This window comes from Lampris incognitus, chromosome 18 (assembly GCF_029633865.1).
Source record: "Lampris incognitus isolate fLamInc1 chromosome 18, fLamInc1.hap2, whole genome shotgun sequence".
In the NCBI taxonomy this organism is placed as follows: Eukaryota; Metazoa; Chordata; class Actinopteri; order Lampriformes; family Lampridae; genus Lampris; species Lampris incognitus.
The window spans coordinates 5,570,710-5,595,117 of record NC_079228.1 but is presented as its reverse complement, the minus strand read 5'-3'; the positions used below and the strand labels follow the sequence as shown (position 1 = coordinate 5,595,117).

Here is a 24,408-nt window from a genome sequence, read left to right as displayed (position 1 = left end):
TCCAGCCATTTTATTGGAAGTCCGTTTTAAATAGCATTCAATAGATATGGAATAGTTTACCATTTTTGTAGCATGATGACAAAACAATCCAATATCTTGCCTCACTTTATCCAAACAGCTTTGTTAGAACATGCCAACATAACCAGCTGGAGTATGGTAGCATAAAATCCAAGAAAACACACGCCCCCCCAGCGACCAGATGATGTGGCTCCAGTTATTCCTTGACTTTGTTCACTAGAGTCTCCCCCAGTGCTTCCAACACTTCCCGTTTGTAGTCCTCGAAGTCTCCATCAATTTGGTTGACTGTGCAGTCCTCCACTACCCACAGCTGGCACTGAGTCTCGGTGATGAGTCTGGCGTCGTGACTCACGATGATCACAGCTGCAGAGAAGGGCAGATCCATCACCAAACAAACATCTACCCCAGCTGCACCATCCATAGTTGTGTGATATAAGAAAGTCGTTTAAAGAATTTGGCTTGGTGAAGCTCTATACAGCTCGCGGGGTAAACAGCATGTCTTGCTGTGTAACTGTACGCACCTCCTTTGTACTCATTAATGGCCTCCGATAGGGCGTCAATCGACTCAATGTCCAAATTGTTAGTGGGTTCATCCTGGTAGGATTGAAGATACAAGGTCACTTATTTCATTCAAGAACCACTTTATGTAGGAAGAAAAGGACAGTCGGCACTCACCAAGATAAGGACGTCAGGTTGCCGACAGGCAAGCTCAGCAAACACGACTCGCGCCTTCTGACCTCCTATGGAAGGAACAAGTTTATGAAAAAAAAATCCCATGATACAATTTAAGAGCCAGAAGTTATATTTGTCTATTCATCACTCGTACCGGATAGTTTGGATATCTGAATTGTATGTGCGTGGCTCTCCAGACCAAATCGACCCAGGCACTTCCTGCTGTCCTGGTAGGGCAAGTTGAAGTTCCTCATCAGATATTCTGTGGCTGCCTCCTCCATGTTCAGCTGGTCAGCGTACTGCTGGTTGAAGAAGCCCACTTTCTGCAAAAAACACCCGGTAACCGCAACGACTGTCAAGCTGATAAACATTTTGCCATGTAACAATGTTTTTTTATTTTGAATTCCCCCCCCCCCACTTTCTCCCCAACTGTACTTGGCCAATTACCCTATTTTCCAAGCTGTCCCGGTTGCTGCTCCACCCCCTCTGCTGACCCGGGGAGGGCTGCAGACTACCACATGTTTCCTCTGATACATGTGGAGTCACCAGCCGCTTCTTTTCACCTGACAGTGAGGAGTTTCACCAGGGGGATGTAGTGCATGGGCGGATCACACTATCCCCCCCAGTTCCCCCTACCCCCCGAACAGGCGCCCCGACTGACCAGAGAGGCGCTAGTGCAGCAACCAGAACACATACCCACATCCGGTTTCCCACCCACAGACACGGCCAATTGTGTCTGTAGAGACACCCGACCAAGATTCGAACCGGCGATCCCCGTGTTGGTAGGCAACAGAATAGACCGCTACGCTGCCCACACGCCCCACCATGTAACAATATTAAGATCTTGAGTGGTTACTCATGCAAAGGATGAAATTATATTACCAATTACTATTGTGTGGGGCAGTTCAGATGCAGCTGTAGAGTAAGCACACTAACAGCTTCTGTTTTAGATGTAAACATACTACATAAAACATCCTAGATAAAGATGCTACATAAAACACATTAAACATACTAGATAAAACATAATGCAAACCCCAATTCCAATGAAGTTGTGTAAAATGTAAATAAAAACAATACAATGATTTGCAAATCCTTTTCGACCCATATTCAATTGAATACACTACAAAGACAAGATATTTAATGTTCACACTGATAAACTTTGTTTTTTTGCAAATATTCACCCATTTTGAATGTGATGCCTGCAACACGTTCCAAAGAAGCTGGGACAGGGGCATGTTCACCACTGTGTTACACCACCTTTCCTTTTAACAACACCCAATAAGCGTTTGGGAACTGAGGACACTACTTGTTGAAGCTTTGTAGGTGGAATTCTTTCCCATCCTTGCTTGATGTACGACTTCAGTTGCTCAACAGTCCGGGGTCTCCGTTGTCATATGTTGTGCTTCATAATGCGCCACACATGTTCAATGGGAGACAGGTCTGGACTGCAGGCAGGCCAGTCCAGTACCTGCACTCTTTTACTACGAAGCCCCGCTGGTGTAACACGTGCAGAATGTGGCTTGGCATTGTCTTGCTGAAATAAGCAGGGACCTCCCTGAAAAAGACGTCGCTTGGATGGCAGCACATGTTGCTCCAAAACCTGTATGTACCTTCCAGCATTAATGGTGCCTTCACAGATGTGCAAGTTACCCATGATGCCATGGGCCCTAACACCCCCCATACCATCACAGATGCTGGCTTTTGGACTTTGTGCTGATAACAATCTGGATGGTCCTTTTCCTCTTTAGCCCGGAGGACACGACGTCCACGATGTCCAAAAACAATGTGAAATGTGGACTCGTCAGACCACAGCACACTTGTCCACTTTGCGTCAGTCCATCTCAGATGAGCTCGGCCCAGAGAAGCCGGTGGTGTTTCTGGATGGTGTTGATATCTGGCTTTGGCTTTGCATGGTAGAGTTTTAACTTGCACTTGTAGATGTAGCGACCAACTGTGTTAACTGATGATGGTTTTCCCAAGTGCCCCTGAGCCCACGTGGTCATATCCTTTACACAATGATGTCGGTTTTTAATGCAGTGCCGCCTGAGGGGTTGAAGGTCACGGGCATTCAGTGTTGGTTTTGGGCCTTGCCTCTTACGTGCAGAGATTTCTCCGGATCCTCTGAATCTTGTGATGATATTATGGACTGGAGATGATGAAATACCTAAATTCCTTGCAGTTGTACGTTGAGAAACGTTGTTCTTAAACTGTTGGACTATTTGTTCACGCAGTTGTTCACAAAGTGGTGAACCTCGCCCCATCCTTGCTGGTGAACGACTGAGCCTCTCGGGGATGCTCCTTTTATACCTAATCATGACACTCCCCTGTTCCCAGTTAACCTGTTCACCTGAGGAATGTTCCAGACAGGTGTTTTTTGAGCATTCCTCAACTTTCCCAGTCTTTTGTTGCCCCTGTCCCAGCTTCTCTGGAACGTGTTGCAGGCATCAAATTCAAAATGAGTGAATATTTGCAAAAAAACAATAAAGATGATCAGTTTAAACATTAAATATCTTGTCTTTGTAGTGTATTCAATTGAATATAGGTGGAAAAGGATTTGCAAATCACTGTATTCTGTTTTTATTCACGTTTTACACAACGTCCCAACTTCATGGGAATTGGGGTTTGTACATAAAACATACTACATAAACATACTACATAAAACATACTACAAAAACAATGCTAGATAAAATATACTAGATAAAACTACATAAACATACTACATAGAACACACATAAAACATACTACATAAACATACCACATAAAACATAGTACAGGAAAAGTTACTGACCAGTCGATGATTCTTCCGCATTTCACCTTTGGTCTGAAAGTTAGAAATACTCAGTTAAAACACAGGTCAACCCACCTTGACAGAACAGAGTCTGTATTCCTAGAACACTTACTGGATTTAATTTCCCAGTGAGCAGCAGCAGTAGTGTACTCTTCCCCACACCATTAGGCCCAACTATGCAAACTAGGAAGGGAAACGTACATGTCAGAATGAAAAGGGGGTGATATGTGTTATACAGCAAGTAAATCAAATACTTATACACTGCAGCATAAAATCCTTGTCAAATCAAAGCTGTATACGTACTCCTGGACTCCATGTCAATTCCAAAGTCCACATTCTTGAACAAGGGCTTCTGACCCTCGTAACCAAAGACAACACCTGTAATATGGACAATCACAATACAGTAGGCTTACAAGATGACCATTTATTTATTTTTGGGTTTTTCCCTCTTTTTCCTCCCCAACTGTATCCGGCCAATCACCCCACTCTTCCGAGCCGTCCCGGTCTCTGCTCCTCCCCCTCTGCTGATCCGGGGAGGCTGCAGACTACCACATGCCTCCTCCGATACATGTGGAGTCACCAGCCGCTTCTTTCACCTGACAGTGAGGAGTTTCACCAGGGGGACGTAGCGCATGGGAGGATCACGCTATCCCCCCCAGTTCCCCCTCCCCCCCAAACAGGCGCCCTGACCAACCAGAGGAGGCGCTAGTGCAGTGACCAGGACACATACCCACATCCGGCTTCCCACCCGCAGACACGGACAATTGTGTCTGTAGGGACGCCCGACCAAGCTGGAGGTAACAAGGGAATTCGAACCGGCGATCCCCATGTTGGTAGGCAACAGAATAGACCACCACGCCACCCGGATGCCCCACAAGATGACCATTTAAATAGAGCCCTGTACTACAGCACAGTGAAATGTATTGGAACGTAAACCATAAGGAGGGAGAAATCTCATACTCACTGTGTAATCCCAAGATGGGTGGAGAGAGTGGAGGTGGGTTGGGGAAGGTGAACTTAACAGTGTACTCTTTGGGCCTCTTCAGTAGCTCTGTGCTCTCTTGGCTCTCCTCCTCCGCTCCTCCTTTTTTCTTGCCTTTCTGCTGCTTTCTAGTCAGTGCCTCCTTGGTCTGCTTCTCCTGAGGGGAACATGCGACGTGGCGTGAGCAGTGCAGGACAGGAACACACCACTAGAGGACAGACTGCCATGGGGAAAAGCCATACTCACAGCCTGTTTGGTTGACTTGCCACCAGCCTTCAGGTCCTTGAGCTTCTTCTCCTGCTTGTCATACTGTTTCTGCAGCTCCTTCTGTTTCTGCACATACATTTTCTTGAAGGTCACTGAGGAAAGCAAAGACAGGACATCACTGCATCACATGTATCCTGCCACCACACAGCTTAGACAGTTACCGCCTGACCTACATGTCTTTGAACTGTGGGAGGAAACCAGAGCACGCGGAGGAAGCCCATGCAGACATGGGAGAACATGCAAACTCCACACAGAGAACGGCCTGAGATGACCCCCAAGGCTTGACTACCCTGGGGCTCGAACCCAGGACCTTCTTGCTGTGAGGCAACTGTGCTAACCACTGCAGCACCATGCCGCCAGACTTTTTATCAGTAAATGAAAAGTAAAACATAGTGCTTGCCTCAGTAGCAGAAGGAGCTTGACATGACTCAATCAATATGCAGGATTCGCAAAAGGAAAGTGAAGTATTTGGGGAACACTACACATGTTAGGTCTCACATCATACACCATCAGCCAGAGTTGAAAGAAGTGGAACAATGACCTCCTGCAACATTAACACACAACCAATGCACACTGCTCCACTTTACCAAACTCCCAGCCAATTCTGAGCAGGCATTCAAATAACTGGCTCCATCGCCTGTTTCACTTCAAAAGACCTGTGCCCCTACAGCATAGTCCACAATGAAGGTTTTAGATTTATGATGCAGACAGTTGAGCCAAAGTACGACACACCATCACGTGGGTTTTTACTGAGAAAGGTTGGGTTTGCCTTTGTGTGTTCACATTATTGCATCAACTGATAAAACGTCTTCAGATATAAAAACTACATAATCTTATAAACACTCTAGTCTGCCTTCATGCCATAATTTGCCACACTGCCTTTCTTAGTGCACAGCGGACTGGAGTAGATCCTGAAATTAGCACCCCTAAGTACCAAATCTAGAATCCATTTTGAATTAGAAATCCTTTTGGGGAAAAAAAAAAATCGATTCTGAATCGAGTCATGACCCCAAGAATCGAAATCGAATCGTGAGATTCAGGAACATCCCACCCCGGATTGTAGACGAGCCTGTCTGTAAGTTTTGCACTTTGGTCAAGAGTAATGTAGTGCTGGTGCTTGAGCTGGAAAAGTATTCAGGAAATCCTGACGTGATGTGCCACTCATTATCAACTTTCAGCCAATGCTGTGGTCTCAGAAACATCAAATACCCAAAGTCTGTACAGCAGATTTAACACTAGAACCACCAAGGCCGTCATTTTGACCACCCATGGTCGTTTTAGGTAGGAGTGAAATCCCGGTTGTTCTAGTGTTACAGGTTGTAAACAGATACGTACAGTAGTTGCCCCTGTAGTAGTAGAGCTTCTGGTTGTCCAAGTGGATGATGTCCGTACAGACGTCATCAAGGAAACTCTGGTCATGGGAAACAATGAGGAGAGTCTTCTTCCAACCTTGAAGGTAACTTTCAGAAAAAGAATACAGATGCAGAATTAAAATAAACAACAACCATACCATGAGTACATCTTTATAATTCATACAGAAAGTGATATGTTTCAAAAGGAAGATGCCAGAGTTAACAGCTGCACTTTACTTGTTGAGCCAGATGACGGCGTTCAGGTCCAGGTGGTTGGTGGGCTCATCCAGCATCAGCAGGGTGGGCTCCATGAACAGAGCTCTAAGGATGCAAACAGGTGCAGAAAATAACAATAAACCAGATGACTCAAGAACAGGTTCAACTTTATCAGCTCTTGTGGTTGGCTGAGAATGAAAAAAAAAATAAAGTAAAAAAATATTTGTTGGAATGGACCGACACTGCCATCTTTTAGGCCTCCCTACAGCAGTGATGCTAGTTTGAAGACTCGTGTGAGCAGGGCTGCTTTACTGTTAGGTGTGAGGTAAGGTCTGGAGCAGAGAAACAGCTTCGGGTTGTGTCTCTGAACTCTCCCTGCAGGGGGACCGCTGCCTGTCTCGTGTGCTCGCGGGTAGTTTTTTTTAACTCATGCAATTAACCAGCGCTACGTAGTAAAGGGTGCAACTATCTTAAACATGAAATCTGTTTTTGTGCATCACGCTGGTGTCAACCGGCTTCAACAGTCAGTTGACACAAACATCCCAGAGGAGAATGTTTGAAATTTGTTGGCATCTTTCAGTGGACACCATTGGACTGTACTGGTTCAGCTGGATACTGCATTTACTCAGGTTATAATCTGGATTTTTGCTCAGGATTCAGGACCTATGCAAAGTTTATAACAAAATTATAACACCAACAATCACTGTCATGACAACACATTATTCACTATGAATTGGCTTCAGATCTTGCAAAGCTTATCCTATGCTTTGACTTAACACTACAACATCCAAAACGGTCATGTTTTGGACTTTCAAAGTTTAATAACTTTGTGGGGGGGGGGGGTACAGCTGCTCCCTGGATGCACCTAAAATTGCATATATTTGCATTAAAATTTGTTTTAGATCCATCCATCCATCCATTATCTGAACTGCTCATCCTGCTCTCAGGATCGCAGGAGCCTATCCCAGCAGTCATTGGGCGGCAGGCGGGGAGACACTCTGGACAGGCCGCCAGGCCATCATAGGGGCCCAAACACACACACACACACACACACACACACACACACACACACACACACACACACACACACACACACACACACACACACACACACACACACACACACACACATTCATACCTAGGGACAATTTACTACGGGTGAGTCACCTGACCTACATGTCTTTGGACTGGGAAGAAACTGGAGCCCCCCCGGAGGAAACCCACGCAGACACAGGGAGAACATGCAAACTCCACACAGAGGACGACCCAGGACGAACCCCAAGGTGGGACTATCCTGGGGCTCGAACCCAGGACCTTCTTGCTGTGAGGCGACCGCGCTAACCACTGGACCACCGTGCCAACCACTGGACCACCGTGCCGCCCGTTTTAGAGTTTTAGATCAATTGCACAAAAAGATGAGATCTACCTAAAACGACCATGAGCGGTCAACATGACCGTCTCATAATTTGCACGTGATGGTGTGCGTCATGTCAGTATGCAGACAAATAGTCTGAACTTGATGTTTGATTATGTCCAACATGTCTGGTTACAGACGCCGTTACAGATGCACCATGACTACCATCGAGGCGCTGCAGTATTTACAGACGTTGGACAACGGCCATTTTAAATTGTTTGAAAAATAGTATTAAAGTTGTAAAAATGTTAATTCTGGTGTCAGTTAGTTTCATAACAGACATACTAACATATGTATTGCATTAATATCTCAACTGGGTATTTATGCTGACCACCTCCCACGGTGGCTTTAGGTAGGAGTGACATCCCAGTGGTTCTTTAATGAGATGACATTAGTACAGGACAGGTTTTGCCCCTGGACCCTCTGGATCTTAAGGCTGTGCATCAAGAGTCACATTTTAAAGATGCATTAAACAGTATTTTTGACAGTAACAGTGAATCAAAAGACTCCTGTAATGTGAAGGGATCAGTTGTAATGTGAAGGGATCGGTTGTAATGTGAAAGGATCAATTGTAATGTGAAGGGATGATCAGTTGTAATGTGAAGGGATGATCAGTTGTAATGTGAAGGGATCAGTTGTAATTTGTAATTTGAAAGGATCAGTTGTAATGTGAAAGGATCAACTGTAATGTGAAGGGATGATCAGTTGTAATGTGAAAGGATCAGTCGTAACGTGAAAGGAAGGGATCAGTTGTAATGTGAAAGGATCAGTTGTGATGTGAAGGGATCAGTCGTAGTGTGAAGGGATCAGTTGTAATGTGAGAGGATCAGTTGTAATTTGAAAGGATCAGTTGTAATGTGAAAGGATCAACTGTAATGTGAAGGGATGATCAGTTGTAATGTGAAGGGATCAGTTGTAACGTGAAAGGATCAGTTGTAACGTGAAAGGATCAGTTGTAATGTGAAGGGATCAGTTGTAATGTGAAAGGATCAGTTGTAATGTGAAAGGATCAGTTGTGATGTGAAGGGATGATCAGCTGTAATGTGAAGGGATGATCAGTTGTAATGTGAAGGGATGATCACTTGTAATGTGAAGGGATCAGTCGTAGTGTGAAGGGATCAGTTGTAATGTAAGAGGATCAGCTGTAATGTGAAAGGATCAATTGTAATGTGAAGGGATGATCAGTTGTAATGTGAAGGGATAAGTTGTAATGTGAAAGGATCAGTTGTAATTTGAAAGGATCAGTTGTAATGTGAAAGGATCAACTGTAATGTGAAGGGATGATCAGTTGTAATGTGAAGGGATCAGTTGTAACGTGAAAGGATCAGTTGTAACGTGAAAGGATCAGTTGTAATGTGAAGGGATCAGTTGTAATGTGAAAGGATCAGTTGTAATGTGAAAGGATCAGTTGTGATGTGAAGGGATGATCAGCTGTAATGTGAAGGGATGATCAGTTGTAATGTGAAGGGATGATCAGTTGTAATGTGAAGGGATCAGTCGTAGTGTGAAGGGATCAATTGTAGTGTGAGAGGATCAGTTGTAATGTGAAGGGATCAGTTGTAATGTGAAAGGATCAATTGTAATGTGAAGGGATGATCAGTTGTAATGTGAAGGGATAAGTTGTAATGTGAAAGGATCAGTTGTAATGTGAAAGGATCAACTGTAATGTGAAGGGATGATCAGTTGTAACGTGAAGGGATCAGTTGTAATGTGAAGGGATCAGTTGTAATGTGAAAAGATCAGCTGTAATGTGAAAGGATCAGTTGTGATGTGAAGGGATGATCAGTTGTAATGTGAAGGGATGATCAGTTCTAATGTGAAGGGATCAGTTGTAATGTGAAGGGATCAGTCGTAGTGTGAAGGGATCAGTTGTAATGTAAAGGGATCAGTTGTAATGTGAAGGGATGATCAGTTGTAATGTGAAGGGATCAGTTGTAATGTGAAAGGATCAGTTGTAATGTGAAGGGACGATCAGTTCTAATGTGAAGGGATCAGTTGTAATGTGAAAGGATCAGTTGTAATGTGAAAGGATCAGCTGTAATGTGATCAGTTGTAAGCAATCCTTTCACATTACAGGAGTCTTTTGATTCACTGTTACTGTCAAACTTATCGTTGCATTTGTTAAAGCTGCATTTAACAAACATATCACTGCCTGTCCACAGCCATGAAAACAGTATGTAGTACACATCAGAAAATATTGTGGATGTCAACGTGGTTCACTTTTTGATTCTCATATGTTTTATCATTCCCTGTCAGACAAACTGCTCTGCTTACAGCATGTTAACTGTATTAGACTATTACAGATCTTTTTACAGATGGGCTCTGCCCTTCTTTTGAACAACAAAGTACTTCATTGTTATATATATATATATATATATATATATATATATATATATATATATAATTTATTTATTTTTTTACATCTCAACAAGTTCAGAGTTGTATCAAGGCCAAAACCCTGAACTTTACCAACATGCCAGATACTTACTCACATTTGATGTCTTAGCCAGAGGAGCCTCACCCCACACTTACTGCATATCTGTCTCTGGCCTCATATTTGACTATAGTTGCAGTTATCATTGCAGGAGGATTTAAGGGTTGCGCTGACGGAGCAGCAATATATGGACGCACAAAAGAGTGTACATACAACAACTACTAGCATCATCATCATCATCCTTCGACCGCAGTCGAGCAGAAGTCTTGGTCTGAGCTGGTCTGGTGTGGCGTGTGTCAAAAACACACGTCTAGCGCAACATAAACCTCTCCCAGGGAAGTCAACCCCACCTTCTCGTGGTTCAGACTGTTATCACTAATGGGGCTCTGGCTATGGGCGAGTCACCAGCGCCCTAGGAAGTAACCGGCCCCCTGCTGCCTTGTGGGATAAGCTATTTAACAAAAAGCTAAGGGCGGGGCAAACCCCGACAGAAAACCTCCAGAGGAGTAACCCTCCGGAGACCAATTACCATGGCCCACTTGAATGTGGACATGTCCTGGTAATTGAGTCAAGGTTACTCCAGTTATGGGTTAAATAACAAAACAAACGACTGCCTTGTAGACAAGGCTATGGGACCAACCCAGACAGAAACTGGGTTCTGTAGGAGTTGCAATCTCGGTCTGCTATCAGCAAACCACAAGCATCTATTAACATCAGATAGCCTTATACAGTTTAAGGTGCTACAGTATATTATTTATAAAATGTTAAACTTTCTGAAATGCCCCCTTCTTCAAGGCCTCCTCGTTAGTGAGGGTTGCCAGCATCATCAGGATGACATGCTTGCCAAACCAGTCTCCTCCAGTTCTTTCTGTCCTGAGCTGATCTTGTTGCCTCAGATATTTTCAGACTAAGCCATTCTTTGACGTCATCATGATACTGCCTTTTTGGTCGGCCTCTCTTGCGCTTTGTTGGTGTAGTTCCCAAAATTGCTGTCTTCGTTAATTTACTTCCACCTGGATGACAGGTATGCTCAAAGAATGATAGCTTGATATGTGCCATTAGTCCTCTTTTTGTTCCTAATTCATTAAGGACGCTCGCATTCGTTCATTTCTCTGTCCAACTTATTCGAAGCATCCCATGATAAAGCCACATCTCTGCAGCCTCAATCCTGTTTACCATTGCTTTCTTCAATGTCCAACTTTCGGCTCCATATGACAACACTGGCCAGAAGAATGTTTTAAGTAGACTGACTTTCACTTCTTTTCTTATTCTCCTATCTTTCCAAATTGGTACCATCGCCATCATTCTTTTCTTTGCTAGGGTAATTCTGATTTTTATGTCATCTGTACATCACCGTCATTTTTCTTAACTGAACCCAAGTATTTGAAGCTCTCTAGGTGTTCTACATCTTGTCCATCTACTGAGATTGCAATATCCGATTCACCCACTTTCATGCACTTTGTCTTTTTCACATTCAAACTGAGCAACCTCCTTTTCCCTGCCTCATTTACTCGACTCAATATTTTGTTTGGATCATCCGGATCATCAGGTTGGATCATCAGCTGCTAGTACTGTGTTATCTACAAATCTAAGATTGCTTATCTTATAACCACCTATGCTCACTCCATATTCATCTATATCTGCCTCACGCATCACTTGTTCTGTGTATAGTGTGAATAAGCGTGGTGATACAATGCAACCTTGATGTACACCCTTCTCTATTGGAAAAGCTTCTGTGATCTCACCATTCCATCTCACCACTGCTGTCTGGCCAATAATAGCACAATGAGGTGTCTAGGGAAACCCATTTCCAGCATGATGTTAAAGAGCTGTGCGTGGCTTACTGAATCAAATGCCTTTGAATAATCAATGAAAATCAGCATTGCCTCATTATCTGTGTTGGACAGCTTTTCAATTAGTGTTTGCAGTGTTACCAGCATTTCTGCACACCCTCTTCCTTGTCTGTAACCTCATCATTAGATGAAATGAAAAATGCCCCCACCTACCCCAAAGATCAAAATTCAAAATCCCTTTAAAAAAATCCCCTAAATATGTAAAATCAGCAATCATTCTTCAGCACAGCACAACATACAGTAATAGCACAAATGTGGAGACAGTCCAATCCAACAAAATGACTTCATCTAATGCTGATGATGTTGTAGTTTACCTTGCAAGGGAGACTCTCATTCTCCAACCTCCTGAGAACTTCTTAGTGGGTCTATTCTGCATCTCCGGGGTGAAAGACAGTCCAGCCAAAATTCGACGTGCTTTGGCCTCAGCAGCCGCCGCTCCAATGGCCCTCAACTCTTCATACACCTTTGACAAGAAAAGAGCAAAGTCTACAACGGTATTCAAGTAGGATAGACAGATAGACAGATATGAAGAGGATGAAATCAACACGACTGGAAGGGAGTATGGCGATGATAACCTGTGATTCAATATTGCCATGACCCATTCAGTCCATCTTTCTTGTTCTTCCAATGGTCTCAAAGAACAAGAAAGAAGTCACAGATAATGGTAAAAGTCACAGATGATGGAAACGACAACAAAAATAAAACCCAGGCTACAAAACAAAACATAACACATTATCCTTTAAAGCCTCCTACACACTGTGTGATTTTAGCAATCCTATATTTGCAAGCCACACTGTGCAATATGGATCTAATAAACTTGGGTACGACATCAAGTGCGATGTATGTAGACTGTACGATGATGACACCTACTGAATCGCAGGCTACGATGCAAGTCCATAAAAACATCATCAGCGTGCATGCCGCATCAGCGCGTCATCAATCTACGCCACTGGTAGAGCAACATGACGCCAAGCAGGAATCGAGTCCTTCCAATTGTCGCTGCAGCTCGTTTTGTTGCTCGTTTTGTTGAATCCATGGCATTTGGGTCACAGATGCTGACAGTGTGTTTGTTTGTGTTTAGTGCCAGCAAAGATTCTGCGTGGCGTTGATCAGTGCGTCATGTCGTGCTGCATTTCTATTGGTTGGTTAGTAGATGTAGGTTGTAGCAGCAGTCACATTGTGAGATGGTCATCCTACATTTCTGACACTGTCACACTTTTGTCCCAGGTTGTCTTCGGTCACAAGACCATGATAATGGCCGTCTTTGAACCTGTCTCACAGTGCGAAGTAGGACCACCGTTTTGGAGCCACGACCAACGATATCGCCACGTTTAGTCATCGTTCATCTGAGACGGCCCAAATCACAGTCTGTAGGAGGCTTAAGGCAGATAGCATGGCACTGAATGCAAACGGCATTGTGGTCAATTGCATTCACCATATCTATGGTGCCCTTCACCTCTAAAGACTGAAAGACTTCATTAATAAGATGCAAAAGTTTTAAAAGCAATGTACCAGAGGAATTTTCTTTTTGTAGGTAAAATTGGGCATGGTTTAGGCTACAGGGAGTGTCGCAAAGCTGTCTTAAATATTTTTGCAAGCTTATGCCATATCACTATAAAAACTGTCATGCCTTTTCAATTAATTTGAAAAAAATGAAGAATAAACTCATTCACTGTTTACTGCTGGATCGTTGACTTTGAAATGGCATTCAGTAAACACAATTACAATAACTATTGCTCACTTTGAAATGGACCAATATCCAAACACTAGAATTGTGTGATTTTATCTGTTCAGACAGATAAACTTATGAGAAAATGCGGTGCCAGAGACGAGTAAGACTGCGGTGCTGTACCCAGGCTCATTTTCCTGGGATTTTGAGCCATCAAACCATTCACGCCAACCATGAGCCAAGAAAAAGGATTTCAGAAGGATCTGAATGGGATATTTGATATATTTGACATGATAACTGAAAATTGTGTCTCTGAAATGTAATTAAGTACACCCATCTTTCTGTATGTACAATCTGCTTGGGTTTCCTCCAGCTGCTTAAGTTGACCGCTAGCATTCGGTCACCCAGCCTGTTGGGGTGGACTCTATCAGTTCTGAAGAAGGAGGAACGACCCCAAAACAGATTAAAACCATCAGTAAAACCTATACTGTGAGCTCTGCAGGTTGAGTTGAGCCGAGTGTGGAGGCTGAGGATTCTGCTGAAACGTCTTGCTCATTGGCCAGTGTGGGAACGGGACCGGAAATAAAAACAGACTTTGCACGAGTACTTAGTATGTATGTACAGTGACAATAAAAGTATCTTCTTCTAATTTTGTCGACTTGCCCAAGGTCTTCTATTTACTAGCTATGGCTATTTAAGACATGTAGTCAAGATATGCATTATTATTATCATCTTATTTTACTTATCTTACTTCCTCCAAAACACTACCTGGATACATGGAATTTTCTAGAAGGAAGCTTGTGGAAACAACATATTTAAATATCAAAAACTTTTTCCACAGGAGTCTTAAATTTATCAGTGCTGCATTCCATAACTTACCTTCTCCAGTCTCTCTGCTACGCTGTCCTCTCCTTTTTCCAGCAAGGCCTGCAGCTGCCTTTCCTCTTCCAGAAGCTTCAGACGCCGAGTGTCTGCTTTCAGCACCGCCTGGACCGCTGGGGTGTCATCTGCCACCACCTCTAACCACCCACATAACAGAAAAGGGAGTGAATACAGGAAAAACATGGGATGGAAATCAGGATGGGGGATGCACAGAATAACCCAGACGGGCACATGTAGATGCACTACTTACCTTGCTCACACAGCAGCACATCGATGTTGGGGGGGATACTAAGAGCCCTGTTTGCAATGTGCTTCAGTAATGTGGTCTTTCCTTTGCTGTTTGCAGGAGAACATGGAAGTAGTGGGGTCAGACAGTTTATTACAAACGACAGGGTAAATATCAAGCATGACATTGACTGAGAGTTCAGGAGGAGAGGCTTACCCGTTTGGTCCAACCAAACCATATCTCCTCCCTGCCACAATCAGAAGGTCACTGTTGACGAAGAGCTCTTTTCCGTGAGCGGAAATGCTAAACCTCTCCAGCTGAGGGAAAGACATGCTACATGTTAGCTTGACAACAAACACAAATATATATTTTAGGGTCTCGCATTGTATAAACGGGCAGCTGAACAGTCAATGGACCATTTGTGAAATATCATTCATCCATCCATCCATCCATTATCTGAACCACTTATCCTGCTCTCAGGGTCGTGGGGATGCTGAAGCCTATCCCAGCAGTCATTGGGCAGCAGGCGGGCAGACACCCTGGACAGGCTGCCAGGCCATCACAGGGCAAAATATCATTAATCTATCTCTTAAAACATAAACGTTCTGCACCAGGATGCAGAAATAAAAAATAATTTGAAGTTAGACCACACGTTTTGCCTATAAACCTGTCAGATATGTTGGTGGAAGGATAACGACAAATACAAAACGATGTTTTCAACTTTTCAAAAAAAAGTCCATTACCTTTACTTGCCAATCTTTAAAAAACAAAAGAATGACCGATAATACTAACATAGCTTGTTGTCAGGAATACTTAGACCTCGCTAAATCCTAACTTAGGGCTTAATCACTTTTCATACACATCACAGCCGGGATGTTCTGTTTCTTATGGAAGCTCTTTCAGGAGGGGAAAGAAGACAGGATTCTGGCTTCTTTTCCCTCTTTCAGGAGGGAAAAGAAGCCAGAATCCTGTCTTTCTCTCAGGCTCCCTGGAAGTATACAATACGTTTGAACCCTGGGATAATAAAAGAGGACTAGTTTGAGCATTTTGTATTGATTCAAACAGAGTAAAAATAATTCAGGTTGAAAAAAGGAATACCTTGATGTCGGAGGCGTTCTCCAGCATGGCCTGTCTGGAGGACATCTCTGCTTGGGACACGGAGAAGTCACCCTCGATCGCATTCTGAGCACGCACGCTGGCAACCTGCCTTTCATACTCCATCTGTAATCACATACGTAAAAAAAAAAAAGAAAAAAAAAAGAGTATAAATCAAGCGAGAGACTCAAATCCACTGCTGAAGGAAGATCAGCAGACCCTTGTCATGTGTATTTCCCTAAATTTCCAGTGGTGGTTTCTGAAGACCAGCAAAGCTGGTTTCAGTGGCAGACAACTGAGTGTGTAGAGTGGAAAGATTTATTTTTTATAAATTTATTTCTGATTTTCTCCCAATTTAGTGGCCAATCGCTCCCTATTCTAGTTCAAACACCACCCTCGTAAGGCATGCGTTCGCCAACTGCATCTCTCCGGCCGGCAGTCTCGAAGGAGATGCCTCGCGGCGAATCCAGGCCGAACCACTGCTTTTTTCCGACGCACCCAGAGACGCATTCATGTGACGAACACAAACCGACTAAGCCCCCCTCCCGAAGACAGCGTTGCCAATTATTGCTGCTTCATCGAATCCAGCCATAGTCGGATCTGATGAGACCGGGGCGCGAATCCTGGTCCCCAGTGGGCAACTGCATCAACACAAAGCCGATGCTTAGACCGCTACACAGATTTGATATTTTTCGTAGACTTCTCATTCTGTGTTGATTATGCGTAGTCATATCAAATCATTCAATTATCATCAATTTACAAAAGACACTGCAAATTTCGGGTATCCGGGTAGTGTAGCGGTCTATTCCATTGCCTACCAACAGGGGGAATTGCCAGATCGAATCCCCATGTTACCTCTGGCTTGGCTGGATGTCCCTACAGACACAATTGGTCGTGTCTGCAGGTGGGAAGCCGGATGTGGGTATGTGCCCTGGTCGCTGCACTAGCGCCTCCTCTGGTCGGTTGGTGTGCCTGTTCGGGGGGGGGGGGAATAGTGCAATTCTCCCACGCGCTACGTCCCCGTGGTGAAACTTCTCACTGTCAGGTGAAAAGAAGCGGCTGGTGACTCCACGTGTATCAGAGGAGGCATATGGTAGTCTGCAGCCCTCCCCGGATCAGCAGAGGGGGTGGAGCAGAGACCAGGACGGCTTGGAAGAGTGGGGTAATTGGAAAAAGTACAACTGGGGAGAAAAGGGGGGGGGGCAAAAAAATGTTGGGTTTTTTTTGTATTTTCCAAACACCGCGTCTCAGTTGCTTTCAAACCTCAAAACATGCTGTGCCAGAAATTGGTACACCCCAAGGATCAGGTCCCCCGGCACAAACAGAGCAATATGGTGAGCTGTTTAGTGCCAGGAGGATTGCGTGACTTGTACATTGGGGAAACTAAACAGACGCTGACCACAAGGATGGCACAACACAGGAGAACTAACACGTCAGACCAGGACTCCACAGTCTACACCATCTACACAGTCTACACCATGTACAGGCCAGTGGCCACTCTTTCAGGGATGAGGGTGTGCACATCCTTGATAGGGAGGAACACTGGTTTGAACGGGGAGTCAAAGAGGCCATCTATGTGAAGAGGGAACGACCATCCCTGAACTGAGGGGGGGCTAAGAGTACATCTGTCACCACCTTACAATGCTGTGATTGCAACTATTCCCCAATCCTCTGTGAATAGTACACATGGCCATTGTAACTCTAGTTAATGGTCATGGTAATCTGCACATGACACTGGTCATTGTTTGAGTCGTTATGCCACTGTATTGTTTATAAGGGTGAGATACCTGCAGTCACAGTATTGTTTATAAGGGTGGGATACCTGCAGTCACAGTATTGTTTATAAGGGTGGGATACCTGCAGTCACAGTATTGTTTATAAGGGTGGGATACCTGCAGTCACAGTATTGTTTATAAGGGTGGGATACCTGCAGTCAGTTGAGACTGAAGAGGTCACTTAGATGATGATGAAACGTTTCTCTCTATAAACGTTGTGTCCAGAGGAACTGACTCACCTTTGTGTGAGTGACACATCCTCATGATATCACTGTTGGTCTTGTTGGACTCATGATATCACTGTGGGTCTTGTTGGACTCATGATATCACTGTGGGTCTAGCTGGACTCATGATATCACTGTTGGTCTTGTTGGACTCATGATATCACTGTGGGTCTTGTTGGACTCATGATATCACTGTGGGTCTAGCTGGACTCATGATATCACTGTGGGTCTTGTTGGACTCATGATATCACTGTGGGTCTAGCTGGACTCATGATATCACTGTGGGTCTAGCTGGACTCATGATATCACTGTGGGTCTTGTTGGACTCATGATATCACTGTGGGTCTTGCTGGACTCATGATATCACTGTGAGTCTTGTTGGACTCATGATATCACTGTGGGTCTTACTGGACTCATGATATCACTGTGGGTATTGCTGGACTCATAATGTCACTGTGGGTCTTGTTGGACTCATGATATCACTGTGAGTCTTGTTGGACTCATGGTATCACTGTGAGTCTTGTTGGACTCATAATGTCACTGTGGGTCTTGTTGGACTCATGATATCACTGTGAGTCTTGTTGGACTCATGGTATCACTGTGGGTCTTGTTGGACTCATAATGTCACTGTGGGTCTTGTTGGACTCATGATATCACTGTGAGTCTTGTTGGACTCATGGTATCACTGTGGGTCTTGTTGGACTCATGGTATCACTGTGAGTCTTGCTGGACTCATGTTATCACTGTGGGTTTTGTTGGACTCATGATATCACTGTGAGTCTTGCTGGACTCATTATATCACTGTGGGTGTTGTTGGACTCATGATATCACTGTGGGTGTTGTTGGACTCATGATATCACTGTGAGTCTTGTTGGACTCATGATATCACTGTGGGTCTAGCTGGACTCATGATATCACTGTGGGTCTTGTTGGACTCATGATATCACTGTGGGTCTTGCTGGACTCATGATATCACTGTGGGTCTTGCTGGACTCATGATATCACTGTGGGTCTTGTTGGACTCATGATATCACTGTGGGTCTTACTGGACTCATGATATCACTGTGGGTATTGCTGGACTCATAATGTCACTGTGGGTCTTGTTGGACTCATGATATCACTGTGAGTCTTGTTGGACTCATGATATCACTGTGGGTCTAGCTGGACTCATGATATCACTGTGGGTCTTGTTGGACTCATGATATCACTGTGGGTCTTGTTGGACTCATGATATCACTGTGGGTATTGCTGGACTCATAATGTCACTGTGGGTCTTGTTGGACTCATGATATCACTGTGAATCTTGTTGGACTCATATCACTGTGGGTCTAGCTGGACTCATGATATCACTGTGGGTCTTGTTGGACTCATGATATCACTGTGGGTCTTGTTGGACTCATGATATCACTGTGGGCCTTGTCGGACTCATGATATCACTGTGGGCCTTGTCGGACTCATGATATCACTGTGGGTCTTGCTGGACTCATGATATCACTGTGGGTCTTGCTGGACTCATGATATCACTGTGGGTCTTACTGGACTCATGATATCACTGTGGGTATTGCTGGACTCATAATGTCACTGTGGGTCTTGTTGGACTCATGATATCACTGTGGGTCTTGTTGGACTCATGATATCACTGTGAGTCTTGTTGGACTCATGATATCACTGTGGGTCTAGCTGGACTCATGATATCACTGTGGGTCTTGTTGGACTCATGATATCACTGTGGGTCTTGTTAGACTCATGATATCACTGTGGGTCTTGCTGGACTCATAATGTCACTGTGGGTCTTGTTGGACTCATGATATCACTGTGAGTCTTGTTGGACTCATGATATCACTGTGGGTCTAGCTGGACTCATGATATCACTGTGGGTCTTGTTGGACTCATGATATCACTGTGGGTCTTGTTGGACTCATGATATCACTATGGGTCTTGTTGGACTCATGATATCACCGTGGGTTTTGTTGGACTCATGATATCACTGTGGGTCTTGTTGGACTCATGATATCACTGTGGGTCTAGCTGGACTCATGATATCACTGTGGGTCTTGCTGGACTCATGATATCACTGTGAGTCTTGTTGGACTCATGATATCAATGTGGGTCTTGTTGGACTGAACACTAAAAGCTGTATTCATTGTCAAAGTCACCACGGGTTTGACAATGAATACAGCTAATAAGACTCTTGGCATTGTCGTTTCTGCCATCTTTTTTTTTTTATTGGTTGATTGAAAAATAACAGTAACTAAAACATTACTTTGAAAATTAAACTAAAAGGCAGTGTCCATAGATTTTTGGTGGGCAGTCTTTGTAAATTTGTTTTAAGTAGGATTTTATTTTTCATGCGTATTTACTGAGATCTATTTTTGGTTGGTTTTTTTCCTCCTTTGTAATAAAGTAGTTACAACCTAATAAATGCAGCATGTTTATATCATTACCTGCTTTTTCTTCTTTTTCTTCTCCTTTTTGCTCAGGTTAGCAAATGGGTCATCATCCTGGTTCTTGGACTGTTGTGCTAGAACATCCTCAGCACACTGAAAATCCAAACCTGAATATGTAAAAATTGACACTGACAAATACAAGACTAGTAGGCAGCTTTTGGAAAGAGTCATACCATCATGGTGTCGTCTCCATCACTATTGCCTTCGTCCTTATCCTCAGCGTCACCGGACGACTGGCCTGCAGGTTTTGCCTTTCATACAGAAAACAAAAAAGGAAATCACGTTTACTGTTAGAATGCTGCCCTGAGAACTGCTGGTATACGCAGATGCACATCACTCCTCATGAACACATGCAGCGTCTTAACAGAACTTGTTGTTCACAATAAACACTATTCTAAGTACACACAGTGAAAAAACGTGCTCAGCTCTACAACAAAACAGAAAATGAGCTTTGTCATCAAAACAAGACACAAAAAGGTTACACACGAGGACACATGCCTCACCTTGGACTCGGTAGCTGTTGCCTTCTTGTTTTTTTTTACCACTTTTTTTTCATCCTCATCCTTCTTCTCGACCTCATCCTCCTCATCAGATGCAGCCTGTGATTTCATGAAGAAAGTCATGTGAGCAGCAGTTTGTTGTTGTTGCATCGTTTCTGTTATCCTCCTTCATACTGTATTGTGTAAGTTGTGTAAACACAACATCACTGCACGTTGTGCGTCTTGGGAGAGAGATCCTCCTCTGTTGCTCTCCCTGAGGTTTCTTCCTACTTTTTCTCCCTGTTAAAGAGTTTCTTTTAGGGAGTTGTTCCTTATCCGATGTGAGGGTCTAAGGGCAGGATGTTGTGTTGCTGTAAAGCCTCCTGAGGCACATTTGTAATTTGTGACATTGGGCTATACAAATAAAAGTGACTTGACTTGTATTTATGAGCTCTTACAGACTCACAGCCATAACGTATTACATTCACATGTAAGGTGCCAGTGATCAAGCAAAAGACATAAGAGGGAAATAAAGCCACAACAATACCAAGATGGGAAAATGCACTACGCTGCTTTCCCCTACCAGATGATGTTCTGATGTTCTATGGGCAATGAAGAGGAGCAACAGACTTAGACAGATAGGGAGGTAACAACAGTACAAGAAGGAACCCTTTCCAGCACGTACCTTGACTGTCTTGGGCTTAGATTTATCTTTTTTCTCTCCCTTAGAAACTCTCTCAGTCTCCTGTGTTAAAGACGAACAGACAGGCACACAGACACACATCCATCGTGTTTGTATTAATGACTTTATGAAGCACTTTATAAGGACAGATCGTGTTGCTTCAAATGAAGTTAAAAGAGAAACTACTATCTTAACTGTCTGATCAAACTATAAGGCTATATTCTCGGATCTTCTCAAAGCCCCAAATCATGCTGATCTTCCTGCAAGTCTAGCCCATACTCACACAAAGCCTAACAGAGGTAAGGTGAAAAGTCGCGTTTATACATGCACAGAGACAACTGAAGGAACGGTTAACTACTGCGGCAAGAAAATGTTAACAAATGATGGAATCAAAGTTAACAAAAATAACTAAAACACATGTCCTGGGGCAATGTGTCCACAGCACTCTGTAAAATTACTTACTTGATAGAGCAGGAAATATGCTAACAAACCAAAAGCCCGAGCTGAAAGATGCACATTCTGCACTTGCGCTACTGTTGTACTTCAACAAAGCAAACAATACTTTATTGTTCTCTTGATTTACATGTGCTAAGCCTGGGTGTCAGAGAGGAAAGCTACAAAGTTATTTTACTGTGGATCTTGGCAAACTGAACAAAAGGTGGATCAGTGCAATTGTCGTGCTTCAATAAACAACTCTTCAAAAAATTAGCCTGTTTAACATTAAAAAGACCACGACTCAGAATAACTTCCACGTTCTACGCAAGCAACCAAACTGCCTTCGTGGATTAAATACACTCACTGTAAATCTGGCAGAGGGATATTAAAGATAGAATATTAGCTGATCAGTGTGAATGTCTTACAAGTTTTCCATTTTTGATAAGACATAAAAACAACAAGATTGTACCTGTTTTAATGGTATGTCATCTTCATCCATATCACTTTCTCCATCATCATCACTCTGGTCCTGACTGAGAGCAGCAAAAATGTTTCCACCCTGTGCAAAAATGAAGATTCATTAAATGTAACACATAGGAGGCACAAAGCACACTTGAAACACCTTTACAATTAAAGTCAATGACAACAAACCTTGTTTTTCTTGCCTGCTTTACTTGGGATGACTGTGGGGGGGGGGAGCGGGGAAGATAGCATTTAATTAAAGTCTTCATCACAGATGAAGAATGAATAAAGAAGAGACTGCAACACACTCATCAAACTGTGAGCTAATCAATTCCAAGAGGTCACAAAGGAAGTCACATAACCTGGCTCTTCCTCTTCATCACTGCCTTGCAGTGACAACTTTTTCAGCCTCTGCATACTGTCCTCATCATCCTCATCTCCTTCTCCACCTTTCCCTTTCCGGCGGTCTTTCTTCTTTTTCTGAGGTTGAGAGGAAAAATTTTAATGGCTAAGATTGTTTCCATTGGTAGACGCTTCTAATGTCTAACTTCTAATAACACTTTTGTTAAATTTAATAACACTTCTAAAAACACTTTAAATTGTTCCTAAGTGTGTGTGTGTGTGTGTGTGTGTGTGTGTGTGTGTGTGTGTGTGTGTGTGTGTGAGCCCTGTGATGGCCTGGCGGCCTGTCCAGGGTGTCTCCCCACTTGCCACCCAATGACTGCTGGGATAGGCTCCAGCATCCCCACAACCCTGTGTGGGATAAGCGGTCTGGATAATGGATGGATGGATGACCACAGAAGTGATGATTACCTGTCTCCCCTGTGTGTCTTTCGGTGCCACGGGTGCCTCATCTGCATTTTCAGATTTGTTGTCTGTGGCAAGTTCCTCAAAGAACTGGGATGGAAACATTCAGAGAGCATGTGAGCTTCAGGATACTACACAAGCAAACAGCCTATGCATAAACCAAATGCTTCTTAAAAATGGGGGGATAGTAAATACTCACACTCTTTTTACTCCTTTTATCTTTCTTTCCTTTCTTCGCAGTTTTTTCAGCTGAGGAAACAGCACGTTTTTTTCTCAGTCAGGGAGAAACAGAACTGTAGCCATGACAGATATTAGCTAGCTCGCACCTTCAACCGCATGGGCACACATCTCTGGCTACCACTCAGAACAATAAGGCTAACGCCAAGACCACCACAGTTGGCTCACAGTCACAGAGCACAGCTATCCACAGTACCTGCTATCACACTGGCATCGCCGTCGAGCACAGGCCAATCTGCGAGGCACGAATTTCAGTAAATACAACGGCATTGCATCACTTTCACATTAGTGGCTAGTTTAGTTGAAGCAACTCATTAAAACGAGACACGTGCTTCTTTGTGAGGCGTAAGTATAGCTAGCTGTATGTCCATGTGACATACAGCTAGCTCAGAAGATCAATGTGGTGCGTCTAAGCAGCTCATTACATCTCTTGCTAAACTTGCGAACGGTTACCGGTCAAGTTAGCCGCTGTTAGCATAGCTTCGCCCGTCCCGGTGCGGACTGAGCTCCAGCCCTTATTTCTGAACATGTCAACGTTAACTCGACTTACTCGCTGCTGGGGCGACTTCGTCCCCTTCCCACTCCGGCTCTTCTTTCTGCTTCTTGGGCATGTTGTGGCTCTGGACGACTGCGACCGTTATTATGGAGGAATGACTGTTTTCTGTTGACAGACCGCGGCTTAAGCTACACTAGCGGCACACATGTCATGCGGCCCACTTAGATGACGACGCGGTGTGACGCCGCCTTTCATTGGCTAGTCCAGAGACCGTGGTTACGTCAATTACTCACACAGCGCCACCCCTGGTGGGGTATGATACAGCGTGGGGGCACACTTTTCACTACGCGCAACCTATGTAATATATTCATATGTAATATAGTCAAATGCCAAAGTTGGTCACAGCGTCTCTTGGATAAATATTCAAAGCAGCCAAACCTGAGTGAACATTTATTTTAAAGGATGTTAAAAACACGTCAGTTAGAAACAGTCATAA

The 24,408-nt window shown here is 43.8% G+C and overlaps 1 protein-coding gene across 1 annotated transcript; it reads right to left on the bottom strand.

The window, feature by feature from the left end:
* Positions 1 to 206: 206 nt before the first annotated feature.
* On the bottom strand, positions 207 to 24,149 carry abcf1 (ATP-binding cassette, sub-family F (GCN20), member 1). Its single transcript, XM_056297904.1, has 26 exons — positions 23,967 to 24,149; positions 23,379 to 23,428; positions 23,186 to 23,269; positions 22,735 to 22,852; positions 22,562 to 22,593; positions 22,380 to 22,469; positions 21,479 to 21,538; positions 20,818 to 20,913; positions 20,488 to 20,565; positions 20,312 to 20,407; positions 15,872 to 15,994; positions 14,990 to 15,090; positions 14,798 to 14,883; positions 14,545 to 14,684; positions 12,311 to 12,459; positions 6,317 to 6,400; positions 6,063 to 6,187; positions 4,707 to 4,819; positions 4,443 to 4,617; positions 3,782 to 3,856; positions 3,591 to 3,661; positions 3,479 to 3,511; positions 845 to 1,013; positions 694 to 758; positions 540 to 612; positions 207 to 381 (listed from the first exon to the last, which is right to left on the bottom strand). The coding sequence occupies exons 1-26, from the start codon at positions 24,025 to 24,027 to the stop codon at positions 215 to 217; spliced, it is 2,514 nt and encodes an 837-aa protein (XP_056153879.1). The 5' UTR covers positions 24,028 to 24,149; the 3' UTR covers positions 207 to 214.
* Positions 24,150 to 24,408: the final 259 nt, after the last annotated feature.

What these genes read in the sequence shown, in the direction of transcription:
- abcf1 (XM_056297904.1), bottom strand. Translation starts at nt 24,027, where the DNA reads ATGCCCAAGAAGCAGAAAGAAGAGCCGGAGTGGGAAGGGGACGAAGTC. An exon ending in CAACAGCTACCGAGTCCAAG is followed by an intron (nt 20,566 to 20,817) that starts GTGAGGCATGTG and finishes TCTGTATGAAAG; the next exon opens with GCAAAACCTGCAGGCCAGTC. An exon ending in CTACTACAGGGGCAACTACT is followed by an intron (nt 4,820 to 6,062) that starts GTACGTATCTGT and finishes TGCTTTCCTCAG; the next exon opens with TGACCTTCAAGAAAATGTAT.